Source organism: Aureobasidium subglaciale (genome assembly GCF_000721755.1).
Source record: "Aureobasidium subglaciale EXF-2481 unplaced genomic scaffold scaffold_2, whole genome shotgun sequence".
NCBI lineage: Eukaryota > Fungi > Ascomycota > Dothideomycetes > Dothideales > Saccotheciaceae > Aureobasidium > Aureobasidium subglaciale.
In genome coordinates this window covers 138,449-166,072 of record NW_013566993.1, presented here as the reverse complement: position 1 = coordinate 166,072, position 27,624 = coordinate 138,449, and the positions used below count along the sequence as shown (strand labels likewise).

The window sequence follows — 27,624 nt, the reverse complement described above, 5'->3', positions numbered from 1 at the left end:
GAGCTGGCGGCGGAGGAGGAGGCCCGCTAGGGGACGGAAGATTGTTGGGAGAAAATCGGGGAGAAATTGCGGGATTGTATGAGGCGTAACCAGGATGCACAGGTGGAGTGGGAAGGTTCAGCTCGTCTGGTGTCAAGGTACTTGGAGCGTACGGGATGTTTCCATACGGAGCATTTTGTGGAGCGTTCGTTGGCGACCAGGCATGAGAGGGAGGCGGAGGAGGAGGATAGTAGGATGAAGTATCTTGTGAATAGCCAGGATATGTATAGGGCTGACCGGGTTCGGGCATAGGAATAGGTTGAGCAAAATGCTGGGTCTGGTGATAGCTCGCCGAGTGCGGAGGAGAAGCGGCGGACGGAGGGTAGGAATACGGAGCGCGTGGAGAGATAGACGGAGGCTGCGACGGGTAAGCTGCAGGATTATAGCCAGCATTTGCATACGTCTGAGGGTTGTATTCGGTGTGGGTTGGCTGCGGCGGAGCTTGCTCGGACTGGGCGTAGTAAGCTTGCGACGGGTGGACATAATCGGCGTAGGACGGCTGCTGTACAGGACCGCCGGGAGTGGGATACGAGCCGTAGCCGGTCAATTCGGGAGTGGACCACGAAGACTGGAGAGCCTGTTGCTGTTGCTGCCGCTGGGCGTCGGATGTACCGTTGGTCGGGGCATGGTGTGGTTGCTGACCATGCGACTGACGTCGATTCTGGCGGTTATACGACATGATGCCTCATTCGAACAGCTTCTGGACGGGTCCTCAGTCCATCGAGTCTGCAGCTGCCAGACGGAATCGCTCTACGAAATGCCTGTTTGCGACCAGCACTCAGCTCTTCTCTGTCGCGCTCGCACTTGCGCCTGTAGCTGTGACCTGGCCGGGAGAAGATAGCCGGCGCCGTAGATTCCTTGCTAGCACAGTCCTGGTATGACCGGGAATAATGGGCGGCGGAGATGTTCGTAGGAGAAGATAGCGGGCACAAGACGAGACGGACGACGAAACGAGCATTGAGTTAATCAAATGCGCTGCCACATGCCCGAAGCGCGGCTCAGAGGCCTGTGCTGCCTGCCAAGTCATCATCTCACGCGCGCAAAACCACTTCCGCTCCTTCTCCATTCCTTGTTATCTGTCTGCTGTGATACTGATGTCAGGTCTGCCTCAAAGTTTGTCATCTCGTTCCCACATCATGTCAGCCTGCCTTCTTTGATACAACTTGGACTTCCAACCGAGCTCGTCGCGCGACCGTTAGATAGATGGACCGGCAGCAGTACCCCACACCCATCTTTGACCATCTTCTAACCCGACTCTGTGTCACGCCTAAATTGCAATACCGAGCCCGTATCATGCTTCGTCGCAAACTTTTTTGTTTGCCGGCACGTTGATCGGTCATGTGTTTCCGACTGGTGCTGCCGAATCTCCTGGGTATCTGCAAGATGCAGCTTTCACGATCAGCCAACATCAGCTCTTGCTTCTGACTGTGAATCCCAAAAGGGGTACCAAAGCCTAACCCCGCTACTGTACCCTAGCGGCTTTTGCGCTTTGCCATGCGCTGAAGTTTGTCACACACGAGAGCATCGGAGGTCAATGGGAACAGGACTCTCGAATCGCATGGATGGAGGTGACCATTCTGGTGATGCTTGTCGATGCTACAATCTATCGCGTTTCATGAGAGCTATCTCGTGTGTTCGGATTATCGTGCTCAAGTGATGCGCGCAAATATTGATGAGAAAGAAACAGTTAGGGAACGAGGTTGGTCAGCAGCAGGAATGCTGCTTTCTCTCTCGGATTCTATACCAACCATTGAGAACGCAGAATGTTCCTGCTCCAATCCGCATATCTTACACCATCCACTACCATCCATCAAGAGTGCTAAAGAGGGTCAGGGCGGCATTGACCACTGCATAACTGATGGTCAGAGCACACAGCCACAGCACAGCCGCGAACCGAATGCGCGGTAATGACGCGCCCCAATCAGAACACTTTAAGCTCTCGAATAGCAGCACAGATGAAGCATGATCTCATCTCGTGGTGCAAACCGTTCGATATCTCCAATGATCAAGGCGACTCGTCCTTCTGCGGCGCTGCGGCGCAGCCATGCCTATGAGTACGTCTTTGGTCTTGGTTCGCCCGATCCTTCCGGCTCAAGGTCGCCTTGGCAATTGGCGCGAATGACATAAGGGCAGCTGCAGCCCTCGGTCATGACAGCTTTACCATCTTCTCTCCCAGGCAATCACATTTAGCGAGCATGAGTTACGGCTACCCACAGCAAGGCTACGGCCAACAGTATCCTCCCCAAGGACAACCTCCATACCAACAGCAGCAAGGATATGGTGCTCCTCCCGGTCCTCCCCAAGGCCACTCACCTTACCCTCCGCAGCAGGGTGGCTACGGTGCTCCCCCGGGCCCTCCCATGGGCCATCATCCAACGCAATCCTTCGGTGCTCCTCCCGGCCCTCCACCAGGACAGTATGGCGCTCCTCCCGGTCCCCCACCAGGACAGTTCGGTGCCCCACAAGGTCCTCCCCCTGGTCAGTACGGCCAGCCTCAGTACGGTGCGCCGGCACAGTACGGTTCAGGTCCTCCAGCTCCTCCCTCAATGGGTTACGTCCCTGGTCAAGTCGCGCCGATGGACATGTCTAGACAAGCCGATGACTTGCGCAAAGCGATGAAGGGATTTGGAACCGACGAGAAGGCCCTGATCGCTGTCCTTGCTCCTCTGGATCCTCTGCAGGCTGCCGGCGTTCGCCAAGCCTTCAATCAACGCCATCGTCGCGATTTGCTCAAGGACATCGAGTCTGAGACCTCAGGCTACTTCCGCGATGGCCTTATGGCTTTGGCTCGTGGCCCACTCGAACAAGACGTTCTGAACGCAAACAAGGCTATCAAAGGTTTCGGCACCAAGGAGGCTATTCTCAACGACGTGCTTCTGGGACGCAGTAATGCCGATATGAATGCTATCAAAGCACACTACCACCACGTCTACCACAAATCGCTCGAGTCCGACGTCAAGGGTGACTTGTCTATGAAGACTGAGCGACTCTTCGACATGGTCATAGCAGCACGCCGCAACGAGGAGTCGTCACCTGTCATTCCCCAGCAGATCGAGGCCGACGTCACCGAACTTTACCGCGCTACCGAGGGCAGCAAGATTGGAGCCGATCAAGTTGCAGTCTGCGCTATCTTGACTTCGCGCAGCGATGGTCAGCTCCGTGCCATCTCTCAGGCCTACCGACAGAAGTATCACCGTGAGCTTGCCGAAGTTCTGAGAAAGAACTTTAGCGGCCACATGGAGGATGCTCTGCTGTTCATTCTTCTCAATGCCGAGGACCGCGCCAAGCACGATGCTCAGCTGCTCGAGGCCGCCATGGCAGGCATGGGCACTAAGGACGACCTTCTTGTGAACAGGATCGTCAGAATCCACTGGGACAAACACCGCATGTCGCAAGCTCGGGGCGCCTACAGACACTTCTTCCAGCGAGACTTGGCTGAACGTATCCGTGGAGAGACAAGAGGCGACTACGAGAAGTTAATGGTAGCGATTGTTTCGAGCGCCTAATTGCCCTACACAACTGACACTTACAGTTGCTCTTTGATTCTTGATGATTATTACGGTGATATAGCAATAGGGTTAGCGGCGTTTCATGACTAACGAAATGGCGGTGCAAACCCTCGACGACCCCTTTTCGCGACTTTTAGTCTTATGTTATAATCAACACACATGCTCCTACACTTCCTCTCGCATTTAAGTCATCGTAATTGGTGCACAAAGACTTCTGACCTTACTGATAAGTCAAGCATGTTGGAATGGTGTAACCGCGCCCAAGTCACACACACTCTGACAAATAGTTTCTGCAATCCACGCGGCAGGACAACTGATTCAAGATGACCCTTGAGGACGTGACGCTCTCGATCTGTGCAAGGGTCTACGTGGATAAGGCAACGCACGAGTGTCGTCTGCCAACTTTGACATATAGAACATGCTGACGACAGATTGTAAGGAGTCCATAGGCGCAAGATGGTAGCACCGAGACCAACACTTGAAACCTGATTGAAGGAGAGGGTAGGAAGTGCAAGGGATGAAAGCCAACTGACGTTGTGTGAGAATTCACGTCGTGAGACTCTTCAAACGTCTATAATATTGCTACCTTCAAAATGTGGAACCCATGCAACGACTCTCTATCGATACGCTCGGTACCCGTGCATCGCAAACTGGTCAAGGCCAGGACAACCAGGAAAGAACGATCTCTCAGCTTCGAAGAACATCATATGTACGATGTCAGACAGTCCGAGCCTTCTCTAGAACTCAAAGCCTCTGATGAGTTTGAGTCTGATGTTGCTTGGATCACGGCATGGGACAAGCGCAAGAAAGTCCACGTCTTTTGGTGCTCTAGAGTGTTACGAAAGCTACGACGCAAAGATCAGAAGACCATACCATCCTAGTCTACATGAATTGTTGTATTTGGGAGGAAATAGAAGACACACAGAAGCGAAGGAGGAGGTCGAATTCGGGCATCCCATGCATTATATCTCTGGCTTCACTCTTATCTCCTCTGATCAACTTGGGCCTTCAGAAGAAACAACGATAACATGATCCGAACAACAACTTCATCTCAATATCAAGGCTTAGAAACCAATGCAAGAGCACTAGCAACAGCACTAGCAATCATAATAGCAGCCCTTCCATAATTCAACCTCGCCCACCTAACCTGCAAATCCCTAAACTCCTTCTCCGCAGCCTTTTGCCTACTATCCCTTTCCTTTCCTGCCGCAACACCTTCATTGAGAATCTCTGCCAATCTACTCATCCTCTTATTCATCGGCACCTGTATCAACAACGCCCACGCCGTAGTAGCAACATTCAACCCAAAAGCCGCCGCCAACTTTGGGAACTTTGCCTCTGCAATGAGATTGCCATCGCGAGACTTCAAGAAAGCAGTGGACGTGAGGATGAGGTTTGAGACCGAGCATAAAGCGTTTAGAGGTGGGAAAAAGTGCTCGCTGTTGTGGAGGAGGTAGGAGGTTTGTTGGGCGGTGTGGTGGATTGGTACGTTTACGGTTGTGTCGGTCAATGTGGGCATGATCAAGGGCGATTGGAGGACTGAGCCGCCAAAGTTTACTGCGGCACCGAGAGTTGCGAAGATTTGGAGGGGTTCGAAGAACCATGGGGTAGTTGTTAGGGTTGAGGCGAGGGTGACCATTGTTGCGGTGTTCTTGTCTTTGAGTCGATGTGTGAGATTCGAGAGAATGGGATATTGGTGATCAGATATCACCGTCCTTGCCTTGCATATATACACACTTCGGAGTTCAAGATGGGGCCGATGTCTGCAGGAACATAAACATGTTATTGCATGTTAAATGCGGAGGAGGCATCGTCACAGGTCCCCAACGTGCATTTTCTCACGTGCATCAAAATCACCTGAGCTGTACATGAAGTCTACATAAACATCACGAACAGCATGAATAGGGTCATTCTCTTGTCATTGGGTTGTTACTGGGGTCCAGGAATACAGTGTCACAAGTGCGACCAATGTTGATGCTGTCATGATTTCGGCAACGGAGAAGCGTTGCAGATCATCCCACATCTGCATCAAGAAATCTCCGAATCTTATCGATCCTCCGCCTGTCTCTTCCATGTCAGCTCTTCACCATATCTTGATGGACAAATCTGCTCTCGGCAGTCTCTCATCTTCTGCACCTCAATCTGTGACCTCGTGAATGTTCATGGACGCCATGTCGGAGCATCATCGCACCGAACCAACGCAATGCCCTGAGTGCATTCTCAAATAGTCTAAAGGTCAGGGCTAAGCGCAGCAAGGTAGACCGACACTCAAGCGCGCCCAAGCCACACCTCACCAGCCATGCTAGTTTCCAGATTTCCTTTTGATGGACCCGAGAAGACAACAGCTGCCCTACAAGCAAGTCTGAACTTGGTATAGCTTGAGGAGAGGCCTGGTGAGACACTTGCAAAGCCTCTTTTTCGCTTCATACTGCTACCATAACGGCCTTCGACAACGGCTCCAGCAGACTCGTCCACCAGCATCATACACCCCCCGTGAGGACTGCTGTCACGAAAACCGTATTCAAAAAAACATGCTGGTCTTGCCAGTCAGTACAGGTACTGTCTTTCACCATCTCGATCCGTGTCAAGTTCGGTTGCAGTGTGCGGACAACGAAGAACTACACAGAAATTGCGTCAAGGAAGGCTTTACTAGGTGGATTCCTATTGCCGTATTCTGGACCAGACTTGTTGCAATCTTATCATGTCTTGGCGCCAGACTAAACCTCCGTAAGTTCCTCTCGGTATACTGAGTTTCGTGTAGGATGTACTTCTTCGACGAAGCGAATCTGCCGAGTGGGAAAAGCTTCGGGATTATGACCATGCATTGTGCGCGTAAAGTCGCAATCACCGCTCAGGTTTTGTCTCACTTGACAAGTGTGGCTTCTGCATCGTGCCTGCTCTCGTGTCATAGCTTGTAGGGCTAAATGAAGAGGACGACATGAACTCAGAGCTGCAAAGCTTTAGTCCTATCAACCTTCGACTCCACGATCATCAGCCTCCTTGGCCTTGTACGAGCATGTCGACACCATGGTCTCGATACGTAACATATTGCGGTAGCCAAAGATGGCAAGCGATTAAATCTGTCGCTGAATGGCACAAGCTCTTGCACTCTTGACGGAACGTGAGGTCAAACGTTGGCCTTAAGATAAGCTACTCCAACAGACACAAAATGCCTGCCTTATGGTATGAGCATTGATTCTCTCCAGCTACCATATACCGTGGTGCTTCCTCGCTGATAACGTCTCAACGGCGAACCAGAAAAGTCCATCGTGTCACTGCAAGAGACTGAGGCACACCCCTTCCTGTTCTCATTCGAGACATCACGCCCTCACGTCTATCCTGCGCCACCGAATCTTGTCGAGCCGGACCAGCATCCAGAACTGTAGTGTTGGGTCTAGATGTTGGTCCTGGCATCTGACATTTTTTCCTAGTAAGCATATAAAGAGCAGAACATTATCCTTCATTATGTCCGCATCACTGGTATATTTCTTGTCAGGCAGTCCATCGACAGTCTTGGTCTACCTTTCCAGCCTATCCTAGAGACACTACACCAAACTCCCTCTACCACGCCTGAAGCCACCATGCGTGCCGTCGCTGCTTTTGCAGCATGTGTTGCCTTCGCAAATGCTCAGACCTTCGATATGGGCATGATTCTGGCTGCAGAGCCTGTCCCAACACCTTCTGTCCCAGTCGTCTACGTCACAGGTGATGCTGCCACAACGACAGCATCAGCCACAACTGTCTCCTATGTAGAGACGCAAGCCGCAGCATCTGTGTGGTCCGAAATTGTCGCAGAAGCAGCAGCAAGTAGCACCACCCTTGGAAAGCGCGCTGCGTCTACTTGTGTACCTCAACCTACTGGCATATTTCACAACTCGAATCCGGATACAGCTTCTGCTTTTGTGGGTGATGCATATTACTCGAGTATCGCTTCTGCTGCACCTACTCCTGCTGGATATGTCAACACTTTTACCAACTTGCAGGCTTCGAACAACGCTTATGGGTAGGTGGACAAAGACATTACTGTGGACCGTCAGGGAATTGTGCTGATGAGTACAGATATCTGGGATTCCAATTGTTGAAGACATATGACACTCAGCTGTGTTCACAACAATGCGACAAAATCAATGGGTGCTTAGCATTCAACGTGTACTTTGAGCGTGATCCCTCTGGTACGAACCGTCCACTCTACGCCCAAGGTTGATACTGATTGTGGCTTCTAGTTGACCCTAACGATTCTTCTTGCTCATCACCTTCTTCGGTCACCCAGATCAAATGTGTTTTCTTCGGAGGTCCTGTGCTCGTATCAAACGCTCTCAATGCTGTACAATGGCGAAACAAGTTCCAAGTTGTCATTGCTGGATCGAATGGTTATGTGAACCAAACCATCACTCCTGCCTTCGGCTACGATGAGCCCATTGATCTGGGTGATGCCACCATCAACGCTCCTCTCGACTGCTCTGGACACGATACGTTTATGCAATCGAAGCTGTTTACCTCTGGACCATTTGATGCTAACCTGTGTGCTTCTGCATGCTCTGCTCAGAATGTCTACAACTTAGCCCATCCTCCTACCGAGGGCAAGATAAAGACATGCCAATTCTTCACAACTTATCTACTCTACAAGAACGGTATTGCGCTTGGACAAACATGCAGTTTGTATACCATGGCCTGGAACCAAACTTACAACACCAACAAAGGATACTACTATGGAAACGACCATTATACCGTAGGCTACAGCTACGCATTCACCAACTCTACAAATCCTGGTACTTCTTCTGCTGTGTGTGGCTCATCCGCATCTCCGACCTCCATCTCTTCAAGCACCACAAAAGTGTCCTCACCAACCACACTCGCCACCTCCTTCACCCAAAGCTCTACCTCCACACCTACACCCCTCCTCCCTGATACCTCCTGCAACAATGCCGGTCTAGAATACGCCTACTACTCCTCCCTCCTCACCACAATCTGGGACTACTCGACCCCATCCTACGGCCTCTCCCCCTCTGACTACAGAACCATTCTCCCAAACTACACCTCCACAACTACCATGATCGGTGGCTTCGCCTGGAACACCTACCACCAAACCAGCCATATCTACAATAGCACTCTCGCTCTCGAAAACGACAAAATGATTCTAAACCACCGTGGTTACTTCTTCGCCCCCAGCTCGGGAAACTACACCTTCAGCATCCCCACCTGTGACGACGTTGCCTTTTTCTGGCTTGGCGAATCTGCATATTCTGGATTCAACTCGTCAAACTACCTCATTCTCGACAATCAGGGTAGTGGTACGAAATCAGCTACTGTGACTTTGATGGCAGGCATCTATTACCCTATTAGATTGATATATGGTAATGTGGGTGGAGGACCTGGAAGTTTGTATTTTCAGGTTGAGCAAGGTGATGAGGTGGTGGGTGATTGGAGGAGTACGGAGTCTCCTTATTTTGTGCGGTATTCTTGTCATGGCACTGCTGCTGCTGCTCCTGCCTTTGCTGCTTTTGGGCAAGAGAGCTGAAGGGGACTTTTTCCGTTAGGGGCGATGGGGTTGTATCTTTGTAATCACACAGTTGCTCTTTGGTCTCTTGTTGCCGCGGAGTTAGTTCATGTGGAGGTTTTGGTGGCCCCATCAAATTGCAACTCGTTGTTGGACGTAGAAAGCTCTTGTTTTGGTCAAAGCTACCAAGGACCTCCATCGAGGGGTGAAGTCCTCGGAAAGTACGACAATGTCATGGCTAACCAAATGACGGTGCCATTAAACTCCAGCATGGCTCCTGCTACCCCAATCATTAGATCAAAGCCGCAAAAGTGAAGGGGGATCCGTCGAGTGCCTGTCTCCAGAAATGGAGAGTGAAAATTGAGAATGAAGTTTGCAAAATGTTTTTCTTGTTCTCGTAAAATATGGTAATTGGCCCAATCCGACCATTTCTCCTCGTCTGCACCATCGGTCGGGAATCTGTCCCAAAGATGCATCCTCTTTTTTCTCTACTTTTCATAAAAGCCCCTTCTATATCCCTCTCTTGTTCACAGCACATGTGTAACCGTCTAAGTAGAACCATGAAGCATCGATCGTCATGAACAGCATGATCCTCTCCAGAGACTTGAAAAACAAGCTATAGGACCGGAATGAAAAACAAATCGTGACGGAAAACCCACCCAAAAGCCGAGCTCGGGAAAAAATGATGAAATGCGATAAAACAGGCAAAAGTACTCCTAGGACCCACCTGCTGGCTTGTCGCAACCGATGCGGCCCAGCAGTTCTTTGTGGTTGCCGGGTATGCTGATGCCACTGGCACGGCTCTTCTCAGCGGTCCGCTTTGCCGCTGGGCTGGGTCGCCGGGTGAATCGAAGGCTCTCAACACCGACCTCCTCCTCTTGTGGTGCCAATCGGAGCTCAGGCTCCTTTGTAGAAAAGTCTCTCACAGTCTCCAGGGTATCCTCTTCCCCCTCTTCCTCTTCTTCTTCTTCTTCTTCGTCATCAGAGCGAGTGTCGTCGGCTCCTTTGCCTAGAATAACACGATATGCGACGCGGCAGATCATGCCGAACCAAATGATGGTGATGACCTGGAGTGCGAGTAGTAGGCCCAGGAAGCCGTAGTGGATCTTCTTGTTGAAGCATACGTCGGCGCTGCCGCTAGTGTAGGCGTGCAGAACATTGGAAAGGACATCACTGCCACCATCCTCGGAGGTCTTGTCGCCAGTCACGGCATTGTAGCAGCCGTAGGGCATTTCGACGGGAACGTCGGCGTAGAGGGACCAGCAGACGGCGAGGTAGAAGACGTGTCTAGCGACGAACCAGGACAGCATGAAAACGCCGAAGGCAATGTCGCAAGCGGTTTGCAAGCCCATGTACTTGAGCAGCTTGGCGATCTACACAACAGTCAGCGTGTGTTCAATACTGGCTTGATAGATGAGAACTTACAGGGAAGACCAGATCGACCACGTCCATCAGACACAAGATGACGTTGCCTACCTTTGTCTGGTAGTAGCCGTAGCTGCCAATCAATAGCAAGCATGTAATGATGTGGTGGGTGAACATTTGCCAATGATCCTTTCTGCGCTCTTCAATGTTGATGACCAGAATTTGCTGCAGCCAGAAACCGAATTGAGCCAGATAGTACAGTTTGAACAGGCCAGTCATGGAGCGTGTCGGGAAGTCTGACCACATTGCGGGCAGGTTGTTGAAGTAGGGGGATTCGTAGACAAGATACTGGGTTGCATGTTAGGTCTCGCAAACAGAAACAAAGTGAACAATGAGGATACGCACTGTTCCGAGGATCCAGAAAGTGGCATAGTACAGGACCAACCATGTCTGCTCGGCAAAGCGAATGGTAGCCTTCTTCTTGTGGATGCCACATTTCCTGGCCATTGGGACCAGAACATAGTCCATGGCGGCAGCGCGAAGAGCGGTGAAGACGATGATACAGAGCGAGACGAACTTCAGGTCCTGGCAGCCGGGGTTGTAGAGACCCGTCTGCGCATCATAGTAGGATAGCGTGAAGTAGTGGATGGTCGAGGAGCGGAGGCTGGGGAAGCAGATGTGCGTCATGACGAGAAGCATGAGGACGTTGATTGACAGGCCTGGTATAGGTCAGCATCGTTCGCATCGTCTACTGGGTGTGAAAGGTGTCAGCCTACCCAACTGGTGCTCGACAAGGGTCGCACACAGAGAACTAGAGAGACTCTCATGCTTCCTCTTGGATCTCTTCTTGAGCGGAGCTCTGGAGTTGCAGGTGGGCATCTTGAGATGTTGCGGGAAGGATTGCGCATCCGCCGAAGCGATGGAAGTAGCGACCGAGGCCATTGGCGAAAATGGACAATGGATGCGAGTGATCAGGCAAGCAGCATGGGCAGCGCTCGAGCGAGAACGAATGTGGGTGTGAGATTTGCAGTTGAGCGATCGCCAACCGAAAAGTGTCAAGTTGTCTTTGAACGGTCTAGACGGAGGTAAAGCTGGAGAAGTGGGCGTGGCCGTTCAAGTCAAGTTTGTGAAAGATAGCAGAACCCGACTGTCAGTTCAGCAGGAAAGTCGAAGCTGCCAATCAAGCCGGACAGGAAAAACAGCTCCCTCCCCAAGGACGAAGAATTAAATCGCGTGGCAGTGGCAGGCTGAAGACACGCGTATCAAAAAGGCAGCGGTTGAAACGATTCAAAAAGTCGATTGCAACGCCGCCGCCAACCCCAGACCCTTCACCAACCACAACTTCCTTGGCGACCCCTATCCTGCCCTTGCGCTTCTCCATCTCCACTTTGCTTACGGGCGAGAACGGACACTGGCCTGAGACACACTTTGTGCTAGATGAACCAAACTGGCGACGACCCTTTTCGAATCAACATGAAACGCATTTGTCCATTCTGTCTGTCCGTAAGAACTACGACTACCATCATCCTACCAAAGAAACCAGCCATCCAAAACTCCGCATTCGTCAATTAATACATCAAATTACCCTACTGTAGTCGAACTGTAGTTGACCTGTAGTCTCAACCCTAGTTGTTCTGCTGGCTGTTGAGGATTCTGAGGATAGCCAAGAACAGGTTGATGACATCGAGGTAAAGCGAGATTGAGGCAGCAATCTCCTCCTCGACGTGGTAGTGTCTCATGATGAGCTGCGTGTCGACCAGAATGTAGCCACTGAAGATCAGGGCGCAAACAATGCCGTAGCCCAGCTCGATGGTGCTTGTGTGAGGGAAGAATGCTGCCATGAAGCCAAAGATGATGACGACCCAGAGAGCTCCCGCAAGGTAAGGGATCCAGCTAGTAAAGTCGTACTTGGTCTGGCATGCGAAGAGCGTGAGTGCGACGAAGATGGCTAGTGTGAAGATGAGTGCTTCGAGCACAATCTTGCTTTCGAAAAAGGACGTGACAACACTGATCGAGTATGCTTCCATAGCAGTGAAGCCGGCCAGGAACAGAAGGTTGGTGGGGTACGACTTGCGCTTCCAGAAAGTCAAGAGCATGAATCCGATGGCGCCAAAGAGCGAGGCCCACATCATCCACTGGTTGGACTGGATCCATGATTTGTAGCCGGGGCTGAAGAACGAGACGGACGAGAGTGCGGCGGTTGCGAGAAGTTGGACGGTCAGGATGGAGTAGACCTTGCGGACGAATTGCATGCGGATGTCGAGAGTTGCTTCCGAGACCGAACCACCGAACTGTCATGTGTCAGTGATATGGATGCGACAAACATGTAGAGTGACTTCACTGACCTTGAAGTCGTCAGGGACATTGTCGTCCTCATCTCGAGGCACTCCAGGGACGCCCGAGGCTTCTGCCTGGTAAGAAGGCGGAGGCTGGCTGTAGGCCTGCTCCTCGAACGAGTCGCGCGTCGGCGCCGCTTGGTATTTGGTGTTGGCTGCCATCGCTGTGTATGATGGTGCGTTGACTGTAGAAAATGGTATTGGGCGAGACAAAGAGGTGCGTAGGTTATCTGTGTCGAAGAAAGGATCAAGAGGCGGCGAGCATAGCCGGCCGAAGCTTCCAGCGTCATCAGTCTGTCAGTGTGGGGGATTCCCTCTCGCTTGTGGCTGAGCCTGCGCCTCATCATCTCCATGCAGCACCGATTCTGACCCCGAAGAATGTCTACGCACTAGTATGTGATCTAGCGAAGTATACTGTATTTCTCGAGTAATCAAGTCCCGTAGTGAAGTGCTTGAAAGCTCCAAGAACCCGACGACGGCGAAGTTGGTCATCGAGTAAGACGGCTCTGCCCATCATCACCTGTCATACTCCAAAGTGGAAGACACGTCTACATGATTTCATCCAACGTCTCCAGCTCTTCTTCCCACGTGATGCATGTATCGTTGAAAACGTTCCACATCTGTTTGGCCATTTCAAGGTACTCTCTCGACTCTTCACGACGACTGCCAGTCTCTGGGAAACGCGCAAGGCTGTGCAATGCCCTCACGACTGTTCGATGAGGCATACCACATTCACCTTCAAGCTGAAGCTTGCCATCACCACCACTCGTGACCACGATCCAGTAGCCCCTCTCACGAAGCAACGCAGTCGTATGCTCACGGATCCTTGCATGGTTCCTCAATGGGTTCCACAAATCCAGCAGAGAGGCCTGGGGATCCTGCATGCCTATACGAGGTACGTTGTCGAATGTGGAATCAGAGTACACCTTCTCCAGCTCTTTGATAAGCTCATTCACCTCCTCAACGGCCATATACGGGTCAATGCTTCTCGCTGGACATGCCCTTGCGACCTTGTGGAAGAGCTCTTCTAAGTCGTCACGGCAATGTTTTTCGCTTTCACACAAGGGACATGCGCATTCAAAGTGCCAACTCCCGAGAAGTTCCGCATGCCGGTTTGGTTCCGAGGAGATAGCTGGCACGTACGAGGTTGTGAGTTTGGTACCTGCTGGAATGTCGCTGTTGGCTCGAACGACGATCATGTCTCCCACGAAGGACCTGGAGGTATTCTGGACGCACGAATGATTCATGTAGGAAGCTTGAACGAAGATGCTGAGTGTGTTTGATTCCCTGTTCGCTGGAAGACCAATGCTGTCATAGTCGACATAATGGCCGAAGCAGTTGTGATCAATGATCTACAGGACCTGAAAGATGTCAATGATGGGTCGTCCGTCGATGGTTGGCGTACTGATTGAAGGTGAATATTCCGATCCTGCATGCAAAGACAACAGTCTTCCAGCTTGGGATGGGTTTGCAAAAATCTTCTGAACAATGTCAAGCCATATTCTTGTGTTTGCATTGCACTCAGTGTAAGCATTACTGGAGCTCAAAGGCCTCGTAGTTGTGGTCGACTGCCGGACTCCGAAAGGTTGCTCGCAGAGAACAAGGCCACCACGAGGAATCTTGAACCTGGCAAACAGTCCTCGTCCACGATCATCTGACGCACGTACTTCCGTCAATCTCGTGAAGCTGGCGTGGTCGAGGGGAACTGACTCAACCCCCATAGCAGGGAAGTCGTAAAGCCCATGCTGATCCTCATGGATCCTGCTCGCGACCTCTTTAGACAAGCCCACAGCTTGGTTGTTCTCTGGAAGAAGCGACAAAAGACGCTCCAGGCGTCGATGTACTAGATCAAACTTCTTTTCTTGATAGGCAATGTTGACCAGTTGTATCATGAGGTTTGCGACCATCCCTCCTGAAGTCTTCGTCGCTGCAGCTTCGGATCGAGATCGTAGCATCTTCAAAAGCCAGCTCATGATGACCAGCTCGCGTTGCAGCAACAGACCGGGCATGATGAAGAGTCGCTAGTTGGTGGTGTTCTTCCTGGTTGGCGACTGCGAGATCGATGGCTTCGGAATAGCTGTCAAGAGCCTTTGAGTAGGCTTCATGATTGGATGCCAGCTCAGCTTCTTCTTTCCAGTCCCAGATAGACTTGGAAGTCGATTCGGGAGCCGTTTCAAAAGCCTTGGGTATGAGCTCATAACCCTGTTCGAGTATGATGATGTCGGAAGGGTGGAAGACTTTGATGCAAGGTCCGTGTTTACCCATCTCGTAGGTGGGTGTTTTGATCGCTAGGACGATGTCTTTTGCTAGGATGGCTGTAGAGGGGATGGTACTTGGGAAGTATACTTCGATATGCATGACATGGGACTTGCTGTCTTCGACCACATTCATGATGGGTAGAAGTGGTCCCAGTTGGACGGGGGCTCTGATCGGGCGGACCACGAGAACGGTGTCATTCTTGAGGCCGTTCGTGCCCAACTGGCTCAAGTCGATTTTGGTCAAGTCTTCGAGCGGTTGCATGCAAGGTGGTTCGTGGTTGACACGTTTGCTCAAGAGGACATATCTCTTGACCCTGTCATTGACCTGGAAGGAGTAAGTGTGTATCACGACTTTGCTCAGGGCAGCATTTACCTTTTGCCGGTGTTGAAGTAACGTTTTGTTCCGCTGCGTTTGCAAGCGACGTTGCCTACGTTGGTTTTTGTTTTTGACCATCGCTCAATCTGTGGGAAAGAAGGAAGTCAGGACGAGCGAGAATGATGATGGAGCGCAGAGAAAAGCCATCGTTATGCTGCCGCCGGGTTCGTGTTGTAGCCTTGACATGTCTCATCGTACTCTCACATAGTGATCCTATTGCTCGCGCCCTTGAGCAGTGTTGCCTCGGTGAGTGTTGCATGTCGCTAAGTCACACAGCCTTCGAAGGGTATGAGTCGAAGTGTTCGATCAACAGTCTAGTATGAGACCCCACGTTCATCGAAGCGGACATTCCAGTACCCAGCACGAACCATGACCACTACGCATTATAGATGTCGAAGACATGTGGTGATACACTCAAGTTGACCACTTCATAGGAAGATCTGTATGGACAAGTGAGCAGAGACGTGTATTCGTTTCTAGAGTTTGGGTACTGAACAAATAAGAAAGAAGGGGAAAGCAAAAAGGCAGTTACATCAGAACAAAGCTATTTGGCAACCAAAAGGGCTCTCAATGTATCAAACGCTATGCTGTCGTTTCGGGTCGTCATGATGTGCCGTGCATGCGTCGGAACTAAGAGAAAGCAAGCAAGCGAAATAAGAGACAGAAAGAAAAAACCTCCAGAAAGGGTCAAAGCCATAGCAAGCAAGCAGCATTGCGTTCGAGATCTCAGCAAGCTTAGTTGCAACCTCATGAACGGTACCTGCCTGATCGCTTCGAATCGTAGATGACCTCGCGCTCATAGATGCGTTCGTCATACTTGGAGCGAGCTTTTGCAGGTGGTGAACGTGGCTTGGGCGGTGGCAGTCTCTCCAGCTGCTCACGCTCCCACTCGATCTCGCGAATACGGTCATGACGTTCGCGACGGATTTCCTCAGAGAGCTCAACGAGGCGAAGCACATCCTCCTGCAACAATGTCAGCTTCTTACACAGGTGAGATCGTTTACGCCAGTAAGACTTACATATTTCAGGTATTCCATTACGTAGAAGAAGTGTTCTGAATCTTCATACTGATAGCCCATCTCATCGATGGCTTCTTTGATGACCAGGTCCTTAGTGACTTCTGTCCACATATCCTTTGTGACCTTGCGCTTCTCCTCCTTACGTTCAGGTGGAGGACCAGGAGCAAAGTCGGTAATGAATTCTTCGTCAGCGGTGTAAAACTTGCTTCTTCTGGAGCCATTGTATTGCTGCCAGGTTATGTCTTGACGCCCACCTCCTAGTCCGTCCATCTGCACTCTTCTGGTACCAGGAGGGATGTCAACAAGTCCCCAGTCTCTGGTTGCGCCGTTGTACGCCTCCCCTACGTAGCCGCGCTCGAGTGCCTTACGGTTGTAGTACTCTGCTTCTGCGGCGATTTCGTCGTCGTAGCGACGTTGAGGTGTAGAGACTGAGCGAGAGCGAGTGAGCTCGACGTTTCGCTCAACTTCAGGCTCGCGTGCAGGTGCTGGACGGGAGACATCACGCTCAAAAGTAATATCCTCGTTGTAACCCCCGTTACGTGTCTTACGTCTGCGAATCTCAATCTCAAGGCTTTCGTCTCTGGGTGCAGGAGGAGGACTCGGCGGTGCAGGTGGAGGGCTGGGCAACATCTCTGGAGAGCGGACTCGTTCAATACCGTGGTCGATATGTCTGTGATGCGTTATGATTTCCTGAATGATAGGCGGGCGGACAATAGGATCAAGAGGTGGTGGTGGCAGTGGCTCGGGTGAAGGTTCTCGGACAGGTTCAGGGCTGGGTTCGCGTGGGACCAATCTCTCGCTGCGTCTGATGATGATCTCTTCTCTCTCATCTCTCATAGAAGGTGGAGGAGGATGTTCATGCTCGCGGCGACGAATGATGATCTCCTCGCGTTCATCTCTCGGCGGCGGTGGGGGAGAAGGCGAGCGGCGTCTAAACAGCCACTCTTCTCTCTCACGCGCAATTGGACCTGGGCTACGTCTATGAAGTGGCCCGAGACTACGATCACGTTCGCGGATACTGATCTCTTCTCTTTCCACGTTGCGCACACTACGGGCTGGAGGAGGAGGAGAACGGGTCTCTTCATGGCGGAAGATGAAGTCATCGTCGGCAACTTCTGACCTTGCAGCTTCGGATCTAGGAGGAGGTCGACGATCCCCGGCGCCTCTTCGAAAGACTATGTCGGGAGGGGGGCCTCGAGATGGCTCTTGCTCTCTTTCTCTTTCTGCCTCCCTTCTGCGAATGAAGATGTCCGTCTCCTCGACTTCTCCTCCTCTGTCTCTTGGCCTAGGCGGTCTTGAATGGTCGCGGCCGCCACGTCGGTAGACGATCTCTTCCTGCTCGACCTCTCTCGGGTCTCTCGGTGGTGGTCGCTCTCTGAGCGGAGGCTCACCTCTGCGCTCGCGAATCACAAGTTCGTCTCTCTCAACTCTTTCTGGCGGACCACCTCTGCGTGACATGGTGTCGTGATCTCTGCGGGAGACATGATCGAGATAGTCGTCTGGCTCGCGATTCTTAACTACGAGTGGACCAGCATTCGTTCTTCCATAGTCGTCGTGGAGAAAGTCAGGAAGCTTCCCTCCACGGGCGCTGCGGCGATCGCTGACAACAGTTTCTGGGCGGTCGGCATAGCGAGTACGGTTGACGTCAATTTCGACATCTTCGTGATTGCGCGCAGGTCGAGGTCGGGCATACGGGTCGCGCTCGCGGTCATCGTAGACATCAGCGACAGGGTAACGCCGAGACATGGCAGTATTGGGCCCTCGCCGGGACGTTTGAAACGGTCAAAAAGTGAACCACGAGGCCGCCTGGACCGCCGAGTCAGCCGCAACGTGGGGAAATACCGATTGCTTCGAGAGTGCTGGAAGATGAAGCAGTGAGCAAGCAGCTTTTACTCGAAAAAGAATAAAGAGTGCCGTCGCACAGGAGAGCTGCTAACTCGGTGAGCGGAAGACAAACGACACAAGAACCTGGAACAGTGAGACTGGAGAGGCTGGTGAGTGGTGGGGGTGATTCGTTTGTGGCTTTGGTTGGTGCCCAAGCGTCTGCACACTTGACGTATTGCTCTACACCTTGATTTGACCTGCCAATGGAGACCGAGGGTCACTTCAGCTCTCTTGAGATCTCAACAGATGGTTTCGTGACTTGACAAAGACCCATGCCTCAGCACAACTAGACAAATGGTCGACTGTTCATCACGAGAGACAAGGCAGGCTTCTAAGGACTATATAACACTCTAGTCATGACTCCCGCTCCACAGCTCTACAGGGTCTTCTTGTGACATTCTAGCCATCATGTTCGAAGCTCTGAGCTCCCCAGATAAGTTGTTCTTGTAAGTACTGGCGTCACAAAGTGGGATGGATATCTGTCAAACAAAAGGCTTGTTTTTTGGCTGGAGGGTCGAGCCTTCCCGACAAGATGTGGGGCCATCCGCAACCTTCTTGTTTCAGCACAGGTCGTCTGTCACAGGACAACGGCAAACCACTTCCCATTCTCGTGCATACTCCTAAACAGATCCCAGGAGCAAGATATTTGTTATTGACAGGTTCACCGCATCTGACAAACGCGTTGGCGACGGACTAGTACGTTGACTCCTGGCTCCTGTGACGGCCAAGTGGCATGTGATTCGAGTCATCTACTTGCCCCGGATATCTGGACTTGCCATCAAACGAGCAAACGCAAGTGTCGGCTTGAATACCAGCAACATATCCATCAGCTTACGGAAAACTACCGTGAATATGAGCTGCTCGTAGTGCAACACCAGCGCATCTTGCATAGAGACACATTTCATTTTGAGCCTTTGTAGCACGATCAAAGCACAGTCATGGATATCCGACGTGCTATTCGGGATACTGCAGAGCCCAAAGTACTCTCGGTGGCCTTCAATAATGAAGGCAACAGGTTCGCTTGTGGCTTGGACGACGGTTTGAGAAGTATGTGTGCGGACATGAGTTTGATTGTCACACGGTAGCTGACCCGTGCTCTAGCATTTCGGGCCAAAGATTGTATAAGAACAATCAAAGAGGGTATGCTACCGTTTCGCTCTGAAGGACCAAAGTTTCTGACCGTCGTTAGCAATTCGACCTGGACACGGCCTTGCTATCGTAGAGACCTTGGACGACAGATATGCCGCTCTGGTGGGTGGCGGAAGACTGCCAAACTCATCGCCTAACAAGGTATGCCATCAGCTGAGAACAACACGATGTGAGATGCTTACAAATTCAAGCTTGAGTTCTGGGACCTCGTGGAAAAGAAGAAATTGAAAGAATTAAACTTCGGCGAACCTATCATCGCCATCCGGGTCACTGCCAAATACTGCATCGTCGTCTTGTTAGAGCGCAGTATAACTCTGGGGTATGTGAAGGACACAACAACTGGCGCCATCAATCTCGGCACAGTGAAGGCACTTTACCATACCGCCGAGAATCCCTTCGGTCTCTGCTGCATCAGAGGCGAGACTCTTGCGCTACCTGGCGAAACGCCAGGACAATTTCAGGTGCTTACCTTGTCATCCAAGGACAAGAAGGTCTTCAGAGCTCATGACTCGTCACTGAGGCAGATGGCCATGAGCTGGGACGGCACCACAATCGCCACAGCTAGTGAGCGAGGTACCATCATTCGTATCTTCAGCACGACAGACGCGAAGAATCCCACCGAGTTACGTCGTGGTGTTGAGTCTGCCTCTATCTGGGGTCTTGCCTTCTCACCATCCACCGAATGGCTCGCCTGCACGTCCGATAAGGGAACCTTACATGTCTGGGATCTTCGTGGTTCGAGAGCGACCGAAACACGTGTCAATCCAGCACCCAGTCAAAGAAAGCGCGGCTCTGTCAGTCGTATCAACCACGACTATGACACACTATCCCACGTCTCAGGCTCTTCATCACCACTACCCGGCGCTGTAGCCACACCAGCAGGTTTCCTGCCTCTTCCCTCAGATCTCTGCCACGCACCACCTTCCTCTGGACCCTCAATCGGCTCATATTTCAGCGGCCTAGCCAAGGGCATCAGATCAACTACATCAACCGAGTTCACTATTGGCTCGGACCCATCAAATTGGCAAGGTCAACCACGCTACACCAACACAACACTGCCTAATGGACAGACTGCAAACTTCAAGAACGAGAATGTTGCTGTACCTGGTAGACCAGACGGTAAACCACCAAAGGGAATCTTGGCTTGGGACCCCGAGGGTGGAGATAGAAGGTTGTGGGTTGTTGAGGGTGGAGCAGATGCAAGATGGGAAGTGTTTGAACTGGTTAATGATACGCACACTGGTGATGTCAAGATTGCGAGTATGGGGTTCAGAAACTATCTCACCAGACAATTTCCTGAGAAGAGTTGATGGGAATGTCAAGGTATTGGTTCGGATGGAGGTGCACATCATACTCCTGGCGCGAGAGAGTCTTGAAACAAAATCAAGGATATGACGATCTGTAAGGAGGCATGACTGCTCGTCAATAGCCTCAGAGTATCACCCTTCATCGCCGTACTCGAAAGAACGAAACATTTGGGTTATCAACATTGCAAGGCAAATTGTCTACGCACATTTGCCCTCCTCTTTCTTTCCATCTACACCCCAGCATCTCTAGTAGGTCTCGGACTATTCTGTGCCGAGTTAGTAGACCCTCTACCACCTTTCATCAAACTAGCAAAGTAAGCTTCTAGATTCTCAGTCGGCAAGTCTTTGGCGACATCTTGTGTCGTTGTGCCAGAGCTAGAAGGTTGTTGTGGAGATTGAGGACTGAAAGGTGTTGTTGTGCCGCCAGCATACGAAGATGCCGTGGAGGGTTTGTTGCGTTCCTGAATGTCCCAATATTAGCATACATTCAAGCATATATAGTGGAAAGGAGAGGATCAGCTACCTTCAATCGCCTCAACACTTCATCAGCATCATATTGGATACCGCCCATATTGAACTGTACAGGTCCCACATGTTCAGCCATTGCTTTGGCACCACTCTCATCATTACCACTGGGTGTGCCTGTCACTCCATTGGCTACTCTCCTCGCTTCTCTTGCCTTTTTGGCAGCTTCATCATCAGCACGATAACGATCGAGACTTTCTGCTTGTGCGGCTAGGAAGGTTTGATCGGGTGTACATTCCACCTCTAATTTCGGCAGCGAAGGGGCAGGCGGATGTGGGTTTTGGATTTGTTGCTCGTAGAGAGAGGTTGTGGTGTCTTGTTCCGCAAAAGGGGTATCTTCTGCTCCACTGCTCGTTTGTGCTTCTGGTGTTGAAGGAAGAGTAGGTGAAGAGGGTGAGGAGGGCAGGTCTTGAATCTCTACACCCCAGGCGCGGCTGATGCCTTCGACGTCGAAGCCTTCGCGCAAGACGCGGATCTTGCCCCAACTGTCCCAGCCTGGGGGCACGAGGACTCTGTCGCGGTCGACGACGTTGTGTTTTGGGGGGGTGTCGGTAGAGGAGTTTATGTCCAGGGCGTGGTGGACGAGAGGTTGGAGGGATGCTGGTTGGGCGGGCATGGTGTAGACGAGGCCGGCACCGTGTTTGAGGAGTACGGTGCGCAGGAATTGTAGGATATAGTCGAAGTGTGCCTCGCGGTAGCCTCGCTCTTTCTCCAGGGACTCAATGTGCTGGGCGTTTTGACAGACTACCAGGAGAGGGAGGCCTAGCGGGTCATCGTGTTCGCCGGGGCCCAGAGGTAGAGGAGTGTGATTGTCTGTCATTGACGTGGCAATGTCGCGATCGCGTCGGTGTTGCCATGTGGACATGTTCTCTTGCAGGGCGATCTGGGCAGTCTCGTCGAGAGAGGAGGTGGCCAGGTTGAGCAGCCGCACCCATTGGCGAAGTGTGTGGACGAAGTCCCATGGCTTTGCCCAATCGAGGAGTACGACAGCAACAGTATTGGGTATAGCATCGGCAGTGAGGAGACGAGCGAGCAGAGGTGCGTACTGCTTGTCGGGGGAGGTCAGAGTGTATAGCGACAGTCTCGCGACCATGTCCTCGTGATCGCTGTCAAAGACATTGTGGTAGGTGTAGCCCAGTCCGAAGCGGGTAGCCAGTACAGGAGCGGCATTCTTCTGGTCGGGCTTTCGTAGGCGAGTCGTCTTTTGCTGTTGCTGTTGTTGTTGTGCCAGAGATTCGACAAAGTCGCGCTGAGAGTCCTGGGAGCCGCCTAGGATGACCAACTTCTTGTCGGGCAGCCTCTTTCCACTGGCCACTTTGTCCAGCAAAGTCGACCACATGTCCTGCTCGCTGCTCCCCGGCCGCGCTGTTGTTTGGGAGCGCGCCATGCTTGTTGCGTGTGTTTGTAGAGAGCTTGTCATGTTCAATCAATGTCTATGCCAGCTTGGTCAGGGTGGCATGCAGCTTCACCGCCTTTGCTCAAAGCGCTTTCACATGCCATCAAGGTCTAGAGCTCTAGCGTCATCGCCGTCTTTTTCCCTCACCATCGCCATCTTCTTCCCTCTCCGTCGTCCATCGCTCGTCGCAATGAATCAGATCAAGCAGGTCCAGCGCCTCAACGAGCGCGAACTCGAAAAGGTCGTCCCCTCCAATGCCTCGTGGCACACCGACTACCGCGACACGGCCTACATCTACGTCGGCGGCCTCAACCTCGACCTGTCCGAAGGAGACGTCATCACAATCTTCTCTCAATATGGCGAGCCCGTCTGGATCCGTCTCATGCGCGACAAGGAAACCGGCAAAAGCAAGGGCTTCTGCTGGCTGAAGTACGAAGACCAAAGGAGTTGCGATCTGGCCGTCGACAATCTCGGTGGTGCAACTGTCATGGGCAGAATGCTCGCCGTAGACCACACACGATACAAGAAACGCGATGATGAAGACGAAGACGAAGGCTACGTTGGTCAAGACAAGCAAATCGCTGCTGCAGAAGGAGAAGAGTCGGAAGCAGAAGAGGAACGCAGACCTTTGATCAAGGAAGAATTGGACCTGGCAAAACTCATGCGCGATATGGAAGACGACGATCCCATGAAAGCATACATGATTGAGCAAAAGAAGGAAGAAGTCGAAAAGGCACTACAAACGTCATCATCATCAAAGAAACACGACAGCTCACGACGCGAAAAGAGACATCATCGTTCAAGACGCCATCACTCGGAGGAAGATCGTCACAGAAGGCATAGAAAAGCATCACCACGCGACGATAAACGTGACAGACGCGATCACACTTACAGACGTCGCTCAAAATCTCCTCGTCGCGACCGCTCAGTGTCTCCCCGAAGGGACAGGACTCGCATCAGCAAAGACCGTGAGATCTCTCCACCAAGACGCGAGAGAGATTCCAGACGAAGAGAGTACACCAGATCACCCACTCCCTCGACAAAAGAACACGACTACAAGCGTAGAGAGCGCAGGCGTTCTTCTACTCCTCCTCGTAGGGATGGCTCAAGAAGCATATCTCCTCGTCCTGGACGATGAACCTCTGTTGTTTGTACATAATCAAGTATGCCATTTTCCCGCATAAGCTGTTCCAAGGCACAATGCTTTTTCGAACTTACAGCACTGTCATTGAGAAACGTTGGTTTTCTGTCTCCCTGCGTCAAGTGCATTGGTATACGAGATCACTATGCCTTTTCGCTGCTCCTCGCTGCTCTGCTTTGAAACGGAAAACATGTGGGAGTGACAAAAACATAAGAACGCATGAAATTTCTGCTGCCCGTATGGCTTTGCTCATGATCATTCTACTTCATGCCTCCTGGTGGCACATCGCCCTTATGCTCTAGTCGGATCAGGAGACTGGCTCAAATGCATGTGGCAAGTTTTCTGCTTCAAGACACTCGTGAAGACTTACAAACATGAAACAACCAGTCAAGAGCTTGATCTGCTCCACGCTTTACTCGGGTGATACTGCCTCTTGACAGACAGACAGCTTATCACACAAAGACGAGCGTATGCCTCCTCCAGACCATGGTCTGTTACTGCACTCGCTCATTCCTGGTGCCGTGTCGGCAATTGACTCTTGAACGTAACATTGACTGTCCACTTACATTCACGCTTGGTCCACTTGTGTTTCCTCGGGGCCCGGTTTCTTACAATCGAGAGCTGGTGTCGAGTGCGAGTCTCGGAAGCAGGGAGCTTGTTCGGGAAGGTTTAGTGCAATTGTGAGAAATTGGGTACCTGCATCTATCCATGCGAGCTTCCATGCCGACAATGCAGGGAGATCCAGGTGGCCTGAAGCACCATACAGGCTTACACATGAGGAACATAGCAGACCCGGGGCCAATTTTTACGAGATGCGATGTGAGAACCGGTATCGTTGTGTGCTGTGTTTCGAAATTCATGGGCATGTTACTGCAACGAACCTTGTCCGCATAGCACAAAAGCGACGCTGTACAAGCCTACAAAATCCGTATGGCCGACGACTCTAGAACCACAACGAACGCGGCTATGGTTCAGAGACGTAATGGGCAGAGAGACAGGTAATCAATGTCTCGTTCTGTGGTAACACGCTCGTCGGCGATTGTCAGAGATCTGGTTATTTGTAGACTGCCTGCTGAACTGTGGTGCGGACGAGACACTAAACGGTTTTGTGGGAACGTGGAGCATCTAGAGATAGATCAATCGACAATAAGGCTTCCGTGATGATATTGCTCGTTTCAGGCAGGCAGCGAGCAGGATTTCAGAATACCCTAATTGTTAGTATCGGATGGAGTAAAGAAATTCTTACAGGGAGAAAACCTAAGCGTGAATAGTGCTCCGTGGTAGAAAAGGTTCCAGCAGTCATCGGGGCTGCTCTTAAACTTCATCTCCTTCAGGTGCAAAGAGTTAGTGGCCCATCAACAGTATACAGAATATCGTATGTTTTGACAGCTTTGCCTACAAGGCTCGTTGCTGTTGAGCTGCCATAAAGTTAGAAGCATACCACTGGTCAACTGTCGAAGCAGCACTTGTGTCAGAACAAGTAAAAGGCACGATCTCTCCATCTGTAGAAGAGTCTACGCCCGTATGCAAGCGATCGCTCTTGTTCTGTGTACCCACTAATGTTGTGCTTGTGTAAGAAAGCCACGTTCTGTAGTGACAAAGTAGCTTTTGATTTTCCCGGTGTATGCAGTATTCCAACCAAACCATTCTTTGCTGTCGGACAGCAGAAAACATTTTCTCAAGGACACAGACCTTCGTGGTCTAGCACAAGGTATGCGCCGGTAAGATCCAGGATTGAGGATGCTCGGACGGTGCTTGCGAAACTTCTGGAAACCAGAGTCTTGTAGGAATAAACAAGAATTTGCTACAGTGGCTTTAGCCCATTCACCGCGCTGCAGCAGGACTGTCAGGACAGCAGATGCGATCGTCAGGCCACAAGTTAAATTGACGCGAAGTTGTGTTGCCCCACTGGGAAGCGCTTGTCGCGAGATCGCATGGAAACACGACAGTATCTTGTGACTTCTTCGCCAGCCCTCGGATCCTGGACAGCATGTCTTGATACTTCTGCTGCGAGCTTCCGAGCATGACCGGCAGTTGACTTGCTTTTGCATGAGCAAGATGGTGTCTGTTTTTCCGCCAGGAAGCTTCACGCGACGGAGTATGCATCGCGGAGTAGGCATCGCGAATGTGGCAGGTGGACTTGGCTTCCAACGCGGACGTGCCGGATTGGTTGGAGGGGAAGGTGACGTCGATCGTTGCCGATGAGGGGATGTGCAACTCAGTCAACAAGACACATCGGTTTGTTAATTGCACAGCTCATCGCTCCGTGATTTTCTTTCTTCCTTTCTTTCTCGAGCATATAATCCGTTTTGGCTACAACCCATACCTATCTCTTCTTACCAACCAACCAGAACATACCAACAATGGCACCAGTACGTTTCAGCTTCGAGCAGCTCCTCGGCTACTTCGTCTTGCAGAACCGCATCAACTTCTAGCTCTGATAGCTAACCCTGAAGCGGCAGATCAAGGAGATCCTCTTCGACTGCGACAACACTCTCGTTTTGAGTGAGCATCTTGCATTCGAGGCCTGTGCCGAGCTCGCCAACGAGATTTTGGAAAAGCATGGAAAGTCGGATCGCTACACCGGCCCTCAGCTCCTCAAGGAGTTTGTAGGCCAGAACTTCAGAGGCATGATGGTCTCTCTACAAAAGAAGTACGGCTTCGAGATCCCGGAACAGGAGTTTGACCAGTACGTCGACCGCGAACTCGGTAAAGTCGTCGAGACACTGGAGAAGAAGGCCGAGCCCTGCGCTGGTGCTACCGAGGTCCTCGAGCAGCTATACAAGAGCAAGAAGTACGGACTCGCTGTCGTGTCATCATCAGCTCTTTCCAGAGTTCAGGCTTCGATTCGAAAGGTTGGTCAGGACAAGTTCTTCCCCGCAGAGCACGTCTACAGTGCTGCCACCTCTCTGGAGAAGCCAACCTCGAAGCCGGACCCTGCCATCTACCTTCACGCATGCAAGGAGATTGGTGTCGAACCCAGCCAGTGTGTCGCTATCGAGGACAGCAAGTCTGGAGCTACCGCTGCCAAAAACGCCAAGATCCCCCTCATCGGCTACGTCGGCGCCTACGACGAGAAAGAAGAGATCGATAGAATGGCCAAGATGCTGACCGAGGAGTGTGGTGCGATCACTATCATGTACCACTGGAATGAGTTCTTCGACTGCTTGAAGAAGGTCGAGCAGACTGTCGCATGACTCCCTGGCAAGGCCAACATCTGATGGCCTTGAATTCCACCTCACGAGGTTACGAGCACAACATTGTGGAGCTACACCGGAGTTAGCATGAGCGAAGGAGATTCTACGGGGATGCGCATCCCTCTCTTGATGACAAAACGAGTATTTTCTAATCTATCACTAATTGTATTCCATTGAACCCAAAGTATCACATTGCCCAGCACGTTGCCTTGATTGAATGTCCTAAATGTCCGTGGCTGGTAGCAGCCGAGCTGGTTATTCATAGCCTTTGACAGGTACGACGCCATGTGGCACGCTCTGACAACCGAAAGAGGCTCGGCAAGAGCCATACATGGACGATACGAGGTGCACCAAGTACTGAGCAGTCGCTTCACAAGTGCCGAGCGAATACCACTACTACAGCTGTGTGTAGCATCAATACGATTGCACACTACCCGCTAGATTGGCTTTCGCATCCCACTATCACACTATTGTGAATGGGGTGGTGGTTGGGTGGCCCCTTCCACGTGTCTCTCATCAGCTGTGTCGTGTTTGGTATGGCTTTCTAGAGAGCGAGATGGCATGCGAACATCTCAATTGGGCAAGACGTGTCGATTGAACTTCCGGCGAAACCGTGATTGACCAAA

General features: G+C 51.6%; 14 protein-coding genes across 14 annotated transcripts; 6 read left to right on the top strand and 8 right to left on the bottom strand.

The window, feature by feature from the left end:
* The first annotated feature begins 937 nt into the window (after positions 1-937).
* AUEXF2481DRAFT_36020 (uncharacterized protein) lies at positions 938-1,374 on the top strand. Its single transcript, XM_013491954.1, has one exon. The coding sequence runs from the start codon at positions 1,010-1,012 to the stop codon at positions 1,286-1,288; it is 279 nt and encodes a 92-aa protein (XP_013347408.1). The 5' UTR covers positions 938-1,009; the 3' UTR covers positions 1,289-1,374.
* A 622-nt stretch (positions 1,375-1,996) lies between these two features.
* AUEXF2481DRAFT_36019 (uncharacterized protein) lies at positions 1,997-3,718 on the top strand. The gene has a single exon (XM_013491953.1). The coding sequence runs from the start codon at positions 2,235-2,237 to the stop codon at positions 3,543-3,545; it is 1,311 nt and encodes a 436-aa protein (XP_013347407.1). The 5' UTR covers positions 1,997-2,234; the 3' UTR covers positions 3,546-3,718.
* A 648-nt stretch (positions 3,719-4,366) lies between these two features.
* AUEXF2481DRAFT_36018 (uncharacterized protein) lies at positions 4,367-5,446 on the bottom strand. The gene has a single exon (XM_013491952.1). The coding sequence runs from the start codon at positions 5,185-5,187 to the stop codon at positions 4,606-4,608; it is 582 nt and encodes a 193-aa protein (XP_013347406.1). The 5' UTR covers positions 5,188-5,446; the 3' UTR covers positions 4,367-4,605.
* A 1,683-nt stretch (positions 5,447-7,129) lies between these two features.
* AUEXF2481DRAFT_25966 (uncharacterized protein) lies at positions 7,130-9,066 on the top strand (the record flags this gene model as incomplete). Its single annotated transcript, XM_013491831.1, has 3 exons — positions 7,130-7,551; positions 7,608-7,720; positions 7,772-9,066. 3 exons carry the CDS (start codon positions 7,130-7,132, stop codon positions 9,064-9,066), a joined length of 1,830 nt encoding a protein of 609 aa, XP_013347285.1.
* An 80-nt stretch (positions 9,067-9,146) lies between these two features.
* On the bottom strand, positions 9,147-9,731 carry AUEXF2481DRAFT_371974 (uncharacterized protein). Its single transcript, XM_013492197.1, has one exon. The coding sequence runs from the start codon at positions 9,519-9,521 to the stop codon at positions 9,228-9,230; it is 294 nt and encodes a 97-aa protein (XP_013347651.1). The 5' UTR covers positions 9,522-9,731; the 3' UTR covers positions 9,147-9,227.
* A 30-nt stretch (positions 9,732-9,761) lies between these two features.
* On the bottom strand, positions 9,762-11,352 carry AUEXF2481DRAFT_25965 (uncharacterized protein; the record flags this gene model as incomplete). Its single annotated transcript, XM_013491830.1, has 4 exons — positions 9,762-10,418; positions 10,471-10,758; positions 10,816-11,129; positions 11,187-11,352. 4 exons carry the CDS (start codon positions 11,350-11,352, stop codon positions 9,762-9,764), a joined length of 1,425 nt encoding a protein of 474 aa, XP_013347284.1.
* A 683-nt stretch (positions 11,353-12,035) lies between these two features.
* On the bottom strand, positions 12,036-12,908 carry AUEXF2481DRAFT_1544 (uncharacterized protein; the record flags this gene model as incomplete). Its single annotated transcript, XM_013491680.1, has 2 exons — positions 12,036-12,701; positions 12,756-12,908. The coding sequence occupies 2 exons, from the start codon at positions 12,906-12,908 to the stop codon at positions 12,036-12,038; spliced, it is 819 nt and encodes a 272-aa protein (XP_013347134.1).
* A 386-nt stretch (positions 12,909-13,294) lies between these two features.
* On the bottom strand, positions 13,295-15,458 carry AUEXF2481DRAFT_25963 (uncharacterized protein; the record flags this gene model as incomplete). Its single annotated transcript, XM_013491829.1, has 4 exons — positions 13,295-14,040; positions 14,152-14,714; positions 14,749-15,329; positions 15,378-15,458. The coding sequence occupies 4 exons, from the start codon at positions 15,456-15,458 to the stop codon at positions 13,295-13,297; spliced, it is 1,971 nt and encodes a 656-aa protein (XP_013347283.1).
* Positions 15,459-16,127: 669 nt separating this feature from the next.
* Positions 16,128-18,145, bottom strand: AUEXF2481DRAFT_25962 (uncharacterized protein; the record flags this gene model as incomplete). Its single annotated transcript, XM_013491828.1, has 2 exons — positions 16,128-16,343; positions 16,400-18,145. 2 exons carry the CDS (start codon positions 18,143-18,145, stop codon positions 16,128-16,130), a joined length of 1,962 nt encoding a protein of 653 aa, XP_013347282.1.
* Positions 18,146-19,221: 1,076 nt separating this feature from the next.
* AUEXF2481DRAFT_25961 (uncharacterized protein) lies at positions 19,222-20,742 on the top strand (the record flags this gene model as incomplete). The annotated part of the gene is made up of 4 exons (XM_013491827.1): positions 19,222-19,330; positions 19,385-19,423; positions 19,473-19,573; positions 19,624-20,742. 4 exons carry the CDS (start codon positions 19,222-19,224, stop codon positions 20,740-20,742), a joined length of 1,368 nt encoding a protein of 455 aa, XP_013347281.1.
* Positions 20,743-20,969: 227 nt separating this feature from the next.
* On the bottom strand, positions 20,970-22,651 carry AUEXF2481DRAFT_1539 (uncharacterized protein; the record flags this gene model as incomplete). Its single annotated transcript, XM_013491679.1, has 2 exons — positions 20,970-21,200; positions 21,263-22,651. 2 exons carry the CDS (start codon positions 22,649-22,651, stop codon positions 20,970-20,972), a joined length of 1,620 nt encoding a protein of 539 aa, XP_013347133.1.
* A 106-nt stretch (positions 22,652-22,757) lies between these two features.
* Positions 22,758-23,198, top strand: AUEXF2481DRAFT_62162 (uncharacterized protein; the record flags this gene model as incomplete). Its single annotated transcript, XM_013492116.1, has 1 exon — positions 22,758-23,198. A coding segment is annotated over one exon (441 nt), but the record flags the coding sequence as incomplete, so codon positions are not given.
* A 1,741-nt stretch (positions 23,199-24,939) lies between these two features.
* On the bottom strand, positions 24,940-26,176 carry AUEXF2481DRAFT_372494 (uncharacterized protein). The gene is made up of 2 exons (XM_013492196.1): positions 25,359-26,176; positions 24,940-25,219 (listed from the first exon to the last, which is right to left on the bottom strand). The coding sequence occupies exons 1-2, from the start codon at positions 25,919-25,921 to the stop codon at positions 25,132-25,134; spliced, it is 651 nt and encodes a 216-aa protein (XP_013347650.1). The 5' UTR covers positions 25,922-26,176; the 3' UTR covers positions 24,940-25,131.
* Positions 25,855-27,114, top strand: AUEXF2481DRAFT_36009 (uncharacterized protein). The gene is made up of 2 exons (XM_013491951.1): positions 25,855-26,173; positions 26,264-27,114. Exons 1-2 carry the CDS (start codon positions 26,165-26,167, stop codon positions 26,996-26,998), a joined length of 744 nt encoding a protein of 247 aa, XP_013347405.1. The 5' UTR covers positions 25,855-26,164; the 3' UTR covers positions 26,999-27,114.
* The last annotated feature ends 510 nt before the right edge of the window (positions 27,115-27,624 follow it).

Excerpts from the sequence above, each read along its gene's own strand:
- AUEXF2481DRAFT_371974 (XM_013492197.1), bottom strand. The coding sequence starts at position 9,521 with ATGCATCTTTGGGACAGATTCCCGACCGATGGTGCAGACGAGGAGAAA.
- AUEXF2481DRAFT_36018 (XM_013491952.1), bottom strand. The coding sequence starts at position 5,187 with ATGGTCACCCTCGCCTCAACCCTAACAACTACCCCATGGTTCTTCGAA.
- AUEXF2481DRAFT_36019 (XM_013491953.1), top strand. The coding sequence starts at position 2,235 with ATGAGTTACGGCTACCCACAGCAAGGCTACGGCCAACAGTATCCTCCC.
- AUEXF2481DRAFT_372494 (XM_013492196.1), bottom strand. The coding sequence starts at position 25,921 with ATGCCTACTCCGCGATGCATACTCCGTCGCGTGAAGCTTCCTGGCGGA. Across the intron at positions 25,220-25,358 it reads CTTACACAAGCACAACATTA|CTCAACAGCAACGAGCCTTG; the intron begins GTGGGTACACAG and ends ACTTTATGGCAG.
- AUEXF2481DRAFT_36020 (XM_013491954.1), top strand. The coding sequence starts at position 1,010 with ATGCGCTGCCACATGCCCGAAGCGCGGCTCAGAGGCCTGTGCTGCCTG.